This window comes from Penicillium pulvis (assembly GCF_028828015.1).
Source record: "Penicillium pulvis strain IBT 33274 chromosome Unknown contig_12_segment0_segment0, whole genome shotgun sequence".
Classification (NCBI taxonomy): domain Eukaryota; kingdom Fungi; phylum Ascomycota; class Eurotiomycetes; order Eurotiales; family Aspergillaceae; genus Penicillium; species Penicillium pulvis.
The window spans coordinates 1,972,259-1,986,259 of NW_026643072.1; the positions used below are offsets into that span (position 1 = coordinate 1,972,259).

Below are 14,001 nucleotides of genomic sequence, written 5' to 3' on the forward strand. Positions count from 1 at the left end.
TGGAACTTCAAATTTCCAAGGTTTAGGATAAATGTAGATACCTTTCTTTGATGGGAATCATGGGATAATGCTTAGGCAGTATAGAAAGATGAATGGATCTTTAATTCTAAACGTTAGCCTAATCCACCATTCTTAGATGAAGATGTTGTCTAAATAATATTAAAGGAGCCTCTTAATTGTATTCATGAGCACCTAAGGCTGCATAGCTAGGAAAACAGTGATTCAGTGAATGAAGGATATCAGGTCCACGTGTAGAAGTGACCTCATGACATTGCCCTTTAGCCTATATCAAAGCGCAACTACCGAACCAATTTATCCAAAAGTGTCTCACACAACGCAGTCAAAGTCCTAGCACCTACAATCTCCAACGCACTAACTTCAATCTCCAATTGCTGACGAATCCAATTTTTCAGCTCAACTGCAACCAAAGAGTCGACTCCGTAATTGCTCAGTGGACGCGTAGGGTCTAAAGGCTCCCCAATTCCCAAACTGCGCATCAAAACCGGATTCACCAACTCCACGGCGGCAGCAAGCAAAATAGCATGGTCCGTATCGCTCGAGCCCTTCTTAAGGAGCAACAGCTTAGATTTGGATTCGGCATTGATGTCACCGCCCGTCTTAGTTGTATTGTTACCGGCTAGAGCGCTGAACCGATGGACGGGCTCGAAAGGGGTATTCCCAGGCATAATTGCTGTGACTAGTTGGCCGGTATGCGATGGATTCAGATCATGCGTTTGCTGGAGGATACTGATGCGCAGGATTTGATGTAGCAGGGCCTCATGTATGGGTGTCCAGCCGCGGGTTTCGAAGACGCGATTGAGCATCGCGCCCTGGTCGTCGTTGGCTAGATATCCAACTTCTTCGATTGGACCGAGGTTGATTGAGCAGGCTGGAAGGCCCTGCTGGAGCCGGTATGCAGCAAAGGAGTCAAGGAAGGTGTTACCCGCAGCATAGTTGGCCTGTCCAAGCTGTCCTACAAGACCACTGACACTTGAGAGCAAGGTGAAGAAATCTAGGCATGTTGGCTGCTCGAGTGACGCCTGATGCAAGTTCCAAGTGCCGGCGACTTTGGGTGCAATGGGCTGCCGGAACTCGTCGGGTGTCATGGTTGAGAACATGCGGTCGCGCAGGACCATTGCGCCTTGGATTACACCGATGACGGGCATGGAGGCAGTGGTAAAGGCGTGGCGGACGTCGTCAAGGGATGTGATGTCACCCGTTACCTGGTCGACATGGCATCCCAGGCACTGGCAGTCATATATGATTTTTTGGGATCGCGCGTCCTCGTACCCACTGCGACAGATGACAACAATATTCTTAGCCCCATTCCGAGCAAGGTAGACAGCAATGCTTCCGCAGAGACCTTTCAGACCACCCGCTATAAGGTAAGAACCGTCATCACGTAGGCGGAAAACAGGCCCCGCTGGTCGGAAGGGTAGAGGCACGGTCTTGCTGTCCTCGAAGGAGAGAACCACCTTGCCGATGTGCTTCCCGCGCTGCATGTACCTAAACGCGTCCACAGTCTCTGTAAATGAGAAAGTCGCACCGATGTGCAATGGTTTGATATGCCGCTGCCTCACTAGATCCATGATGTAGACTCCGGTTTGGTAGGTGGTCTCATCGCTGATGCTCTTTCGCGAAAGATCAAGCGCGCGGTAGGAGCAGTTACGGTCAAAAGGCTCCATGGACAGACTATTCCGGTCGAGCATGTCCTTCTTCCCAATCTCGACGAGAGTGCCGTTCTCGGCAATACATCTCCAACTCTCATGCAGCATGTCTCCAGTCAGGGAATTGAGACAGATGTCGACGCCGCGTCCATTGGTAACCTGCATAAGTTCTTTGGCAAAGGCTGTGCTGCGTGAAGAGAACATGCGGTCTCGCGACACCCCATACTGCCCGGCCAGGAAATCTCGCTTTGCATCCGTGCCCACGGTCACGTAGACTTCTGCACCAAGATAGTGGCACAGCTCAATAGCCGCTAGGCCGACACCGCCAGACGCAGAATGAATTAGGACGGACTGTCCCTTTTGAAGGTTGGCCAGTGTCACAAGGCCATAGACGGCTGTGTGAATCGCAATTCCAAGGGTTGTACCAGCTTCGAATGAGACCCAGTCGGGCAAAAGGTGGACAGCATGCCAGCGGTTTCTCACGCGATTGGCGAAACAGCCCCCATCTCGCCGGACCATAAGCACCCGATCTCCCGGTTTGACTGTTCTTACAGCATCGCCGATCTGAGTGACGACTCCTGTGCACTCTAAGCCGAATAGATGCTCATTGGCCGGTACGAATCCCATCGCGTTGGCCAAATCCTTGAAGTTCATTCCTGCCGCATGAACCTCGATCTCAACCTCATCGTCTGCAAGATTCAGCTGTTGACAAATTTCCCTGTACACCAATGTATCCAATGTACCAGGCCTCTCGCTGATTAACCGAATGAGGGACTTGTGGTCATGGATTATGCCCTCGCGAATAGATGCTCCTCCTTCTCCTTCCTCGCTTTCCTTTTGTGCCTGATTCAACACGTCATCTGCAACAACCCGACTCACATGGTACATCCCATCCCGCTCCACAAACTCACTGTCAGTTTCCTGGAAGCTCGTTGCAGATGTGATATGACGAAGAGCTGTGTCAATCGCTTCCAAGCTGCCGGCACTGGTCGTAGACTCTATGTCTAGACACATGATAAGGTTGGATGGGTACTCTGCTCGAAGCGATCGCGCAACTCCGAACATGAGACCTTGCTCTGGATGGGTAACCCTCATTTGAGACCTGTCTATTGTTAGCAAGTTTGAAACCCCCCCCCACCGTGTCTATGGCAACTCACCCCCTAGTGACCCATAGTACGCGACATTGCTGCTCTAGAAGACCTCGCAAGGCGGTAAATTGTTCGTCTGCTAAGGCAGAGAGGATTGGTTGATACACCTCATCTATGATCAAAACCGTGCTGTTCGGTGGAACCTCGTCAAATGGTAGACTGTGCTGCGACGTATCCCATCCCTTCTGGGCCAGCTCATCCTGAATCACTTCGGCAGAGGGGAGTGAAGTGTCAAATTGCAATAAGTGTACTTTCTTTGCTTCTGTAAGGGGGGTGCTCGCCTTTTCCTCCCTCAGAGCTCCAACGTAGAGCAGATTGAGGATCCCGTCCCGGGATATATGGATATCATGAACGGTGTCTAGACCGGTCGAGCTGGAAGTGTCACCTGACAATGGTTAGATCTCTTCGTCAACGAGATAGCTTGGGAAGCCTTGAGAGGATAGTACATACCATTCATGAAGGGGAGCCCAGCTGCCCTCACCACAACCAAATATCCGTTCACTGTCAGGGCATCTCGTGTGAGCCGAATGGTTTCTTCAAGCTCCCGCTCCCCTTCATAGACCTTCAGAACAATGAAATCGTACTTTTCTTCAATGTCATCAAAAGGCCTGTGTTCCGCATCCACCACCTGCACGGCAACACCTGGTTCAACAGCGTATTTCTCATGCGCTACAAGTCCGGCCTGCTGGGACGGCGCCAAGAAGCGATAGCTACATCCTAGGGCAATAGGACCTGCTCTGGCGCGAATGTGGTCGAGATACAAAGACTCGCCAGCCATGGGGCCGTCGCGTAGCGCCACCTCAATAACCTTTGACGACGGGCGTTTGTGCGCGATGAGTGCCAGTAGCTTGGCCATCTGTGTCAAGGCTGCGGAAACCTCGCCATTGCCGTTGCCTGAGGAGACAGCCGTCTGTAAGATATGCGCCGTCTGAGCGGATGTGATGAAGTCAATGTCTGGGTTCCAGACAACCTGCGTGAAAGCATGGGGTCGTTCGGCGCTTGCATTGATAGCGTGGTATCTTAAACCCTCAAGGTGGAGTACGAGCTCATTGCTTTCCTGGGAAATTGAGCGGATATCACTGACGTAGCGTTTGTTGTCGTCTGGGCGACCAACGCCGCTCCATACGGCCTCGGAAGCTACGATAGCCTCACCGCTGGAAGCAACATTGTGCGGGAAAATGACCAGGTTATCAATGATGGCAGGGGGCATGAGGGTGTTGATTGCAGAATGGTGACCACGGTTCAGGGCGACAGTGGCAATCTGTAAGCAGCCATCAATAGCAGCGGGGTGCATTGCATAATGGCTCTGCGGATACCGAGACTCGGGGGCTTGAAGTCGCACCATAGCGCGGCAGTGACGCGAGTCTGCCTTGGCTTCGACTTGCTGGCAGGGCTGAAATGCAGGACCGAAGTGGTAGCCGACATGACGCATGGCCTTGTACCATACTGCGCCTGGGACGGGGTGTTGCAGAGGTGAAATGTCGGAGGCACTGACGGGTGGCGGGGGAATGCTCTGGTCACCAACGCTCACAACACCCCTGCAGTGTTCTTCAATTGAGCCATCTTTTGCGATTGTGGAGATAATGAACTCGTGCCATGACTCCTTTGTGCTGGAGCACGGCTGCAGAGACAACAGGATCTTGGTTCCGCCGTTAGTGTCTAGTGTGAGCATTCTTGGAAATGTCACATTTCGCAACTTGAAGGGAAGTTCTGAGATAAGAGTACCCTCTGGGACCTGTCCTGTCGCATACTTTTTCTGGTAGATCGCTTCGATCGCCATTGCAATGTAGCCTGCCGCGGGGAAGATAACGCTGTCCCCAAGGGTATGGTCTCGTAACCAGGTGGTGTCACTGAGCCGCAGCACGTTCTTCCATACTGGATGGGTCCATGGGCTACCGAGGATTTTGCTACCAAGCAGATCATGATAAGGGAATTTGCGGTAGCGCCAGTCGAGACTAGATTCACTCTCATGCCAGTACTTGACTGTGTGGTTCCACTGGTAGTTGGGGAGATCTGATACAAACACAGGGGTGGTATCGGCAGCGTCGTCATTGAAAGCCATCAGAGAAATGGGGTAGCCCATGGTGAACAGAGTTCCGGCTGCATGGAGCAGGGTCGAGACAGCGATAGCCCCGCGCTTCCAGGCCGAGCCATACTCGACTGAGGAAGAGGCGGCCTTCTTGATCTGGTTGATTGGCCCTGATAGTGCGTCACTTGGCCCAATTTCGAGAAGGTAATCCATGGCCTCTGCCCCTGCTACTAGCTCCTGTGCGGCTTGGCTGAACAGCACAGGTGATACCATGTTGGCTACCCAGTAAGCAGGCCCCGGTGGCTTTGTAAGGGTTGCACCTGTGGTTGATGACACCATGATTGTTTTCTCATCCCTATTGTGATCTGGCCACTCGATGTGCTGCTTCAGCAGTTCCTCATAACACCCAGCGACGGTTTTCATGTGGCGAGAATGATATGCCGCATCCACGCGAAGAAGTCTTGCAAAGTACCCAGCATCCTTGACTCGTTCTTCGATGGCGACAAGCTCCGATTTCGTTCCAGAGAGGGTGACACTCTGTGGGCTATTGACGCAAGCAACCTCTACAGTTGTGTCTTCCAAGTACGGAAGGACCTGGTCAGGCCCTAAACCGACAGCCATCATTCCGACGGGGACTTCGTAGACAGCTTCAGAAGTCGCCTTGCCCCGATAGTAAGCTATCAGAATGGCCTGTTCAGGGGAGAGGTAGCCTGCAGCGACAGCTGCGGCAATTTCTCCAGAGGAATGCCCAACTACCGCTTGGGGCACTACACCGGAAGCCTTGAATACAGCCAGAAGAGCCAATTGAAGTGCCGTGACAAGCGGCTGAGATAGTTCCGGACGCTGAATTTGGGCATCATCGGCAGTCAATTGCGCATAGAGAGCCCATGAAGGTGGATCATGAGCTTCTTGTAGTACTCTATCCAAGTGCTGGATAGTGCGAGCTGCGAGGGGAAATGTTTGAATAAGCTCCTTTCCCATCGTGGGCCATTGGGCGCCTTGCCCAGTTAGGACGAACCCAACTCTGGGTTTCTGGCCGGTTATATGCCCTTGACTCAAGGCGGGTAGGTCCAAAGACGGGCTGCTTGTGATCGCAAATGAGCGATGATAGTGGTGGGATCTTCGTTCGCTCAACGTATACGCAAGATCGCGAAGGGAGATCTTCACGGCCGGATCCGATAGGTGACGATCTAATGCAGTGGCCTGGGCCTCCAATGCCTTTTCGTCGTTTGCTGAAAAGACCAAAATATGGGGCCGCGTGGCTAATTCCTCGGCAAATATATCATCTATCTCTTCGTTTATATAAGAAGAGACGTGATGATGACCCAGGGCCCTAGCCTCGTCGACGATAATATGAGCATTTGAGCCTCCATATCCAAATGAATTGATGCTAGCTCGCCGCAAGTCAACCTTTGGCCAGAGAGTGGCGGTTCTTGAAGTATATAACCGGAGTGCTTCAAAATCGATCTTCGGACTAGGGTCTAAGAATGTAGGATTCCCAGGGATGACCCCCTTCTCCAAGCTGAGCACAGTCTTCAGTAGTCCGGATAAGCCAGCAGCTGGCTCCGAGTGGCCGATATTGCTTTTCACTGAGCCAATCCGCAAGGGACGGTCAGGCTTTTGGAACGGTGTAAAGACAGTTGCAACACCGTTCGCCTCCAGAGAATCACCCGCTCTTGTCCCGGTACCATGGAACTCAACGTAGCTCGTCAGTGAGAGGTCCTTTATTCCAGCATTTTGATAAGCCTGGCGAATAGCAGCCGATTGTGATTCGGGGTTGGGACTCGCGATACCAGCCGTCCAGCCGTCACTATTGGTGGCAGTTCCGCGAATGATCGCGCGAATAGGGTCTTTGTCCTTGATAGCATCGCTCAGTCGCTTAAGATACACCATGTTGACTGCCTCAGCCTTGATATATCCGTCTGCCTTGGAGTCAAACGTGTGGCAACGCCCGGACAGCGACGCGGCACCATTCGCACCCATGTAATGATCCATCACATGCTCCGGGCTGCAGTATAGATTGGCTCCTGCTACAATTGCAGAGGATATCTCCCTGGATTGGAGGTATCTCATGGCGAGGTCTATCCCAATAAGTGCCCCGGAGCAGGCAGTGTCGATTGTCATACTAGCGAAGACTTATTAGCAACTGCTCCATTGACATACCCATGAGCACAACTCACCTTGGCCCTTTGATATTAAGGAAGTGGCTAAGACGATTGCTGAGCATAGCTCTACCAACTCCAACAACTGTCGCCGGGGCACGATTCTCCGGGTCGCGCGCCTGCATGTCGCCATAGTCACTGGCAAACGAGCTGACGAAACAACCTACAGACGCGCCGTCGAGTTGCTCCAAAGTCACGCCCGCATTTTCGAGACCTTCATAGACAACTTCTAGCAACTGGCGCTGCTGTGGATCCATGGATGTGGCCTCAATTCCCGAAAGCCGAAAAAACTGGGCATCGAGATCGCGGGGGTCGACGTCTTGAAGATACATCCCTCCCGGGGAGGCCATGGTTTGCGGCTTTAGTGAGCCATCATAATGAGTGCTTAGTGAGTAACGAGTTCCTGGAGGCGTGTTGATAGCAATTCGCCCCTCCTCGAGGAACCGCCAGAAGGCTCGTGGGGTGTGGCATGAGTCGGGGAGCCTGCAGGCCATGCTTACCACAGCTACAGGCTCTTGGATGTAGTGACTGCTGCTGTTGTGCAATGAACCATGAACGTCCTCGCCTGGGGTATGGCTTGCGTGACCGGCTCCATTGACTCCGACATGTCCATCCGTGCTGCCGTTTGTGAATCCAGACATCTTGCTAATCTTTTTTAGAAGGTCAGTAGGCGTAGGCTGGAACCATAATGCCTGCGATATTCACGTTATATATAGCAAAGCACGGCCAGCCCATATCGATGCTCCCTTTGGCCGTCATCAAAATGCATGTAGCCACCATTACATTTCTCTACTTAAGAGTGTCCAATCAGATGGCACATCGTCCAACAACCCAGCATACTAGGTTGAAGGAAGAACATATCCCTATTACGATGCATCACGCCACCTCTGCTCCTCGGAGCCTTGTGTATTCCCGATGATAGTAGTATGCCCGAATATTGGTCAGATCATTTTGTCTCGCATGCCTGGCACTCCAGGGGCCAGACAGGATTCAGGAGTGTTCACCTCATGTAGAGCAATCCACAATTATGGAATGCAAAGCGTATCGACCTATGTCCGGAGTATACCAGGGACTCATCAGTGAGGCTGTCAGGTATGGTCACGCTACATTAGTCCCATCTATATTGCCAAGAAATGAGAAGGTTCGGCATGTGTCCGAGCACTCCACACATGGCCCCCGCCTCCCGAAACTAGGCCTCCCGGCGCCGTCCCGTACCGTGCTGCTTGCATGCAGGATCGCTTGAGCCACGCGTACTTTATGAGAAGGATCTCGTAGTTGCATCAGTTTTGCATGACATCATCCACCTGCGAAGCTGGATGGAGTAAGCTTACCTCAAATCTTCCGATCCCGCCTATCATGCCCTTGTTTTGAGGCATGAAAGGGGGGCTCGGTGTTATCTCGTAGATGCATTTGTCAAAGAAAGCTAAACTAGACCTTTCACGGTACTTGTTCGTGTGACCAGTCCACATTTATAATGGCTATCTCAAGATGGCTATACCTGAAGGAATGGTACCACCATCGATTGAGAATTGAAACTTACAATACAAAACTTCCAGTTGAAAAGTTAGATTTGCAAATACGTACAACAAAAATCAGAGCCTAGAGTGAAAAGCTCGCCTATTGCTAGGCTATAGGGCAAAACTTGTCCCTTCCTCCTCTCCAATCTATATTTCCTCATCTCACACATTCAATCATGCCCGCCCACGAGATCGTCGAGTTTCGCACCCTCGACAACACGGTTCTTCGCGGCCTTCTCTTCTTAGCAGAGCAACGAGGACCAGGAATAATCATGACACCGGGCGTACGTACGATCAGACACCCTGATATCCTGCTCCACTAACAAGATGTCCCAGTTCAACGCAACAAAAGAGATGCTCGGCCTCCCAACAACCGCAGCATCCTTCCAACGCGCCGGCATCACAGCCCTAATCTACGACCCCCGCGGTGTGGGCCTCAGCGACGGTACTCCACGCAACGACATAAACCCTTTCCAATCCGTAGACGACCTCTCCGACGCCCTGACCTACCTTCTCTCCCACCCGAACATTGACCGGACGCAAGGCGTCGGCCTCTGGGGCATGTCACTAGGCGCCAGCATCGCCCTTGTGACAAGCGCCATCGACCCACGCGCCCGCTATACAGTCGCCGTATGCCCCGTCGTAGGTGCAACGCAAGACCTGCCCAAACTATCATCCGTCCTCGCCAAGGCCGCGCAGGATCGCGAGTCTCGCCTAAAAGGCAACGAGCCCTTCTACGTCCCCATGCTTACAAAGACTGGCGAGAACCCAGCTGGGTTTAATCTAGGCTTTGAGCGCGAGGTCGCGATGAGACTACTAAGTGCCCAAGATGAGAATGATCCGTTGCGTGCCGAGCTCGCGCCTAACCACGTCAACCGCACAACCGTGGGCACGTATAGGCATATGCTCCTTTGGGAGCCGAGCCATATGTGGAAACATCTTAAGCGCTCGGTGCTTTTTGTTCTGGCGGAGCGGGATGCGGTGGTTGGGACAGAGACACAGAGGAAGTACTTTGTGGAGTTGACTGTGGACAAGGAGCTGTATGTCCAGGATGGGGCGGTGCATATGGATATTCTAGAGGGGGTGCATCAGGACGTTGTTAATCGCGTACAGACAGAGTTTGCGCGGAAGATGTTAGGGGAAGGCAGATAAGCGATATAGATTACTAGGGTCATCTATATAGGCTAGGGTCTAGAAGGAGCGCAATAATTGAACACCACAAGATTAGTTGAACATCACTCTATTTCTATATCCGATATGATGCAGTAACTGTAATTCAGAAAAACCGCTATCTCAAGTATTAAAGTACGTTGCATCACCTCGCTTGATACACGTCAATATACGAGATGACGCTTTAGAGTCATATGATATGTAATAAAAGATAAGTTAATGGGTATCACTCTTTAAACCTTCACATTCCAGCATGGTCTACAGAGTAACATGAGCAAGTAGGTACTTGGGTATGTACTCAATAATATTACTCTCTGAATCTTGACTACCGCGCTACTTTGAATGCGGTTAGTGAGGGTGCTAAACTAATCTTGTAGTGTTCAATTAAAAAGCTCCGGTCTAGAATGTCAGGTTCTTGGTCGGATGGGACACTTTTAGAATGATTTTTTTCTTGTATGGTATTCAGTATTATCTCTAGCTATAAGATGTGGTGTATCGATGTACAGGTGTACAAGCGTACCAAGACATGGTCTATCAATGTAGACCGGCAATCCGTGCCTCACATAGTCTCAACAAGTCAACACCTCGTCTACGCTAGATAACCTGTTGAAAGGTCATTCGAGTGGCTGTAATGTAAATTTAAGGTAGAAAAATATTCTCCGCACCAGCCCAAAAAATTGAGTTTTCAACGACTATACGTGCTACACAGTTCTATACCGAACTCTCGTCCTCCCGGCTTGGTATGGCAATGGTTAGACTAGTATCGCTCCCTGAGAAAGTTTCATAGCCCCTCTAAGCTCTCAAGCGCGAAGTTGACAGCTTTGACCTCCTTGTTTCTTCACCGACCACGAATGAACCTCCAAAGAGCACCCTACATTGCAACCCCAAACCATAATCCCGAACACAGAACCCCATTAACAAGTGTCTGATGAAACACCACCCAGAGCGCAACATTGACATATTTAGGCGCGAGAACCGTCCACAGCATGGCATCATCGCGCCACCAAATACACGATGCCATAATGGCAAGAGCACTAATCACAGAAAACAATGTTTGGTAAGTGGCATAACTTAGAAAGCTAGAGACTCGAATTTTCGAATCCGTTGTCGCACTCAGAAGCCGCAACCCAGCAAGGGACCACCAGACAGGTCCGATCCAGTTGCTGAGGATTGTTTGCAGTGTGACGAGTGTGATATTTAACGTACTCTCTGCGTTTGAGATGCCGTTGTATCCGTTCATCATATCCAATGAGGCAAAGGAGTTGTTGCGTCCGCCGGAGAAGAAGGCGCTTTGCGCGAGGAGGAGGACGGTGAGGGATATTTTGGAGGGGTTTGCGTGGTCAGTTGAGAAGTTGGGCACTTAATATGCATGGTCAGTAGGCTTCAGGGGTGGGAAATTGAAAATTGACCATACCGAGCCAGTGCATTTGCAGGTCGAAGATCAGGAAGAGGATGAGAGTTTTTGGTCGGGCTTGGGTGCGGAGATAAACATTGGCGACTTCGACCATGGCGGCAAGTATGGCTGGGAACGTGGGCTGGTATTAGCTGTAGCTACAACATATATATCAGATAGACAAACCTGGTTTAGAATGGTTATTCACGCGCTGGGCAAGTAAGAAGATCCATAGAGCCAATAGCCCGCTCCACAACGTCCAGAGGGCTAGGTATCCAACGTCATTGGTGAAGGTTGACTGGAGCCACGGAGGTAGAAATTCCAGGAGCTCCGGGTTGGAATTATGTGTTGAGCTCATTTTGAAAAGCACCGTTAAGGCGCACACGAAGCACGCACTGAGTGTTGATGCAAACTTGTCTATACCAAGGGCCACGCTGATACTTTCGGAAAGCTTTCTTGCGGCCACCACATGTGCGCCTGCTGCTAGAGCCCACAGCCACGCTGGGTTGTTATCGAGGATGTCATGCAAAATCTTCCCAGTTCCCCAGGGCGTTTCCCCGGCCGGGTTCAAGCTCTGTCCAGCAATTTGTAGGACAGCAATAAACAAGCCGCTCATTTTGAATTTTCCTGAAGCTGATCTACTTAACAGTTAGATAGAGTTTGTCAATGATGATGGCAAGACATTATATCTTAATAGTCATACCGTTGGAATGCTAAGTGAACAAGCCATGCAAGTGACATCCAATACCAGAAGTGGTGTTCTTCAGCCACTAAGCGGCTAGAGAACATTGTTGTACCGTGAAGAAGGGCGAAGACTCCTGCAATTAGTCCACCTGAGTCATCGGGCTTATGTTGGTCAGAAAACACTTTTGATAGCAGAAGCATGACCACAACAGATAGCAGTGCTATACCTGTGGTCATGTGGGATAAGTCGAGATTATTATGCGGCACACCAAGAATTTGCTGGGCCTCAGCGCAGATCTGATCCAGATCAGTCTATCATGCACATATCCATCAAACGCCAGGTAGACTTACTTCTTTTATCAACAGCATATCATCATGCATATCGGGATCCCTACTCCGTGCTGGCACAGGGTCTCTGGAATTGAACTTCTCCCATAGACACAGAACACGGCGCACTCTGTCCGGACCGCAAAGGCAGACAGAGTCACACAGAACCAGATCCACCGGTGTTTTCAGGTTGTATTTCAGACTCAAAAGGCTGATCATTTGCTGAGCATTTCGTATTAAGATACTCATTTGCTGGTCCCCCTTGGGGAAAATTGCCAGTAGCTCATCGATATAAATACCCACACTTCCCGCGGGAATTGAGAATCCTAGGAGTCCCGCGAGCGTCGGTACAATGTCAACCTGGTCAACAACAGAATAATAAGTATACTTCGAAATGTACGGAGGAGGAACCGGCAGTGCCTTTTCCAGTGATCTGAATTTCGGCGAAATGAAGACCAGCGCAGAAGCAATTTCTGCGGCTGTATCACCGCCGTGGTTGCCATTTTCCGTCATCCCGTGGTCGCCGGTTAGCACGAATAGAGTATTTTCGTGAATGGGCAGCCGCTCTAAGGCAAAGTATATCTGGCGGACTACGTTGTCCATTTCGACTTGCTTTGCTCTCACGATTGAGCTGTAAATGGAGCAATCAGCAAACCACCGCAGAGAGCAAGATTTAGTGGTGGGGACTATGGTACCTTTTAGCACCTCCAAAGTGAGCTGCATTATCGAGACCGAGGTAGTGCAGAATCAAGCCCTTGTAGTCATCTCTGTCGAGTTCTGATGTTAATCCCCGCGTAACATTGCTGTCGACCTCCCTGAAGTTCTGGATATCATGAGAATTTTGAGTTTGATGAATTGACATGTTATTGGCGAAAATCGACTCACAGGTAGATAAAACGAGTTAACCGTCTCATAGCGGTCCCATATCTCCGGGTACAGCATGCACCACATATCGATGCCGTGGTACACCATCTTCTTTTCCGGCGCACGTTCAGACTTGAGGCGAGACAACCAGGTATCCTCTCCCACAAGGCGTCTTGCATCAGCGGAATGCATGACGTTAAGCCACGCGTCGAGGAAAGATTGTCCACTCCCCTGCGTCATGGCTTTGATCCTCGACAGTGTTAGAGTAGGCGGGGCAGCAAGAGCAGTGAACGGGATTGCGGACCCGGATTTTATGAGACTTTGAAAGCGTAAGAACAGGAAATGGTGGGGAGTGATATCGGAGATGAAGACGCTGATTACCTCTGTGTAAAGCTGAAGCCCGAGTCCTCTCCATAAACAAAGTCACTAGTAGATATTAGCCGGTTTAGTCCATTTATCCAGATCGAAAATCTGAGAGAATTATTGCACCTGCGTAGCGCATCAATAACCATAAAGATGATATTGTCAAAGGGTGGAGATGGCTGTGGATAATATTTCTCGACTCTGGCTTTCTCCAATCTTGCATGTTCGAGGATATTATCGAATTCCAGCTTTGGAGGAGGACTGAAATAGCCGGCCATGAACACCCCAACACCCAATACAATGCCAATGTTAGAGAGTAGGAGTAGCATCTTTGTTCGCCTGAAGAAAGCCATCGCCGACAGGTATGATTGTTTATAGAGTTTTGTGATGGTACCGTGCTGATACTTTAGACAATCCCTCTATAAGTACTCCCAATTCTAATATCATGTTCATGTACTTGAAGCTGCCAGTCACCCGATTTCTGAAAATTACTAGCTCTTGGTATCAATAGCCTTGTATTGTGTCGGGAGGCTTCCGACCCCTGAGGGTCCTGCACATGGGGCCGAATTCATCAGGATGCCGATCCTTTCAAGCCACATGTATGTCCATCTTGGCACACGTGTGCACTTACCTAGACAAGCAATCGGGAATATCACCATTGTCGTGTCTCGGTCTTG

At 50.6% G+C, this 14,001-nt stretch overlaps 3 protein-coding genes across 3 annotated transcripts; 1 reads left to right on the forward strand and 2 right to left on the reverse strand.

Annotated features, from left to right (window-relative positions):
* Positions 1-299: 299 nt before the first annotated feature.
* On the reverse strand, positions 300-7,647 carry fma-PKS (polyketide synthase fmaB; the record flags this gene model as incomplete). Its single annotated transcript, XM_057061496.1, has 4 exons — positions 300-2,769; positions 2,825-3,200; positions 3,266-6,969; positions 7,025-7,647. 4 exons carry the CDS (start codon positions 7,645-7,647, stop codon positions 300-302), a joined length of 7,173 nt encoding a protein of 2,390 aa, XP_056925458.1.
* A 1,052-nt stretch (positions 7,648-8,699) lies between these two features.
* Positions 8,700-9,675, forward strand: fma-AT (acetyltransferase fmaC; the record flags this gene model as incomplete). The annotated part of the gene is made up of 2 exons (XM_057061497.1): positions 8,700-8,807; positions 8,860-9,675. The coding sequence occupies 2 exons, from the start codon at positions 8,700-8,702 to the stop codon at positions 9,673-9,675; spliced, it is 924 nt and encodes a 307-aa protein (XP_056925459.1).
* Positions 9,676-10,564: 889 nt separating this feature from the next.
* Positions 10,565-13,677, reverse strand: N7503_001951 (uncharacterized protein; the record flags this gene model as incomplete). Its single annotated transcript, XM_057061498.1, has 9 exons — positions 10,565-11,052; positions 11,108-11,215; positions 11,273-11,724; positions 11,790-12,067; positions 12,122-12,728; positions 12,793-12,920; positions 12,983-13,280; positions 13,343-13,387; positions 13,451-13,677. The coding sequence occupies 9 exons, from the start codon at positions 13,675-13,677 to the stop codon at positions 10,565-10,567; spliced, it is 2,631 nt and encodes an 876-aa protein (XP_056925460.1).
* Positions 13,678-14,001: the final 324 nt, after the last annotated feature.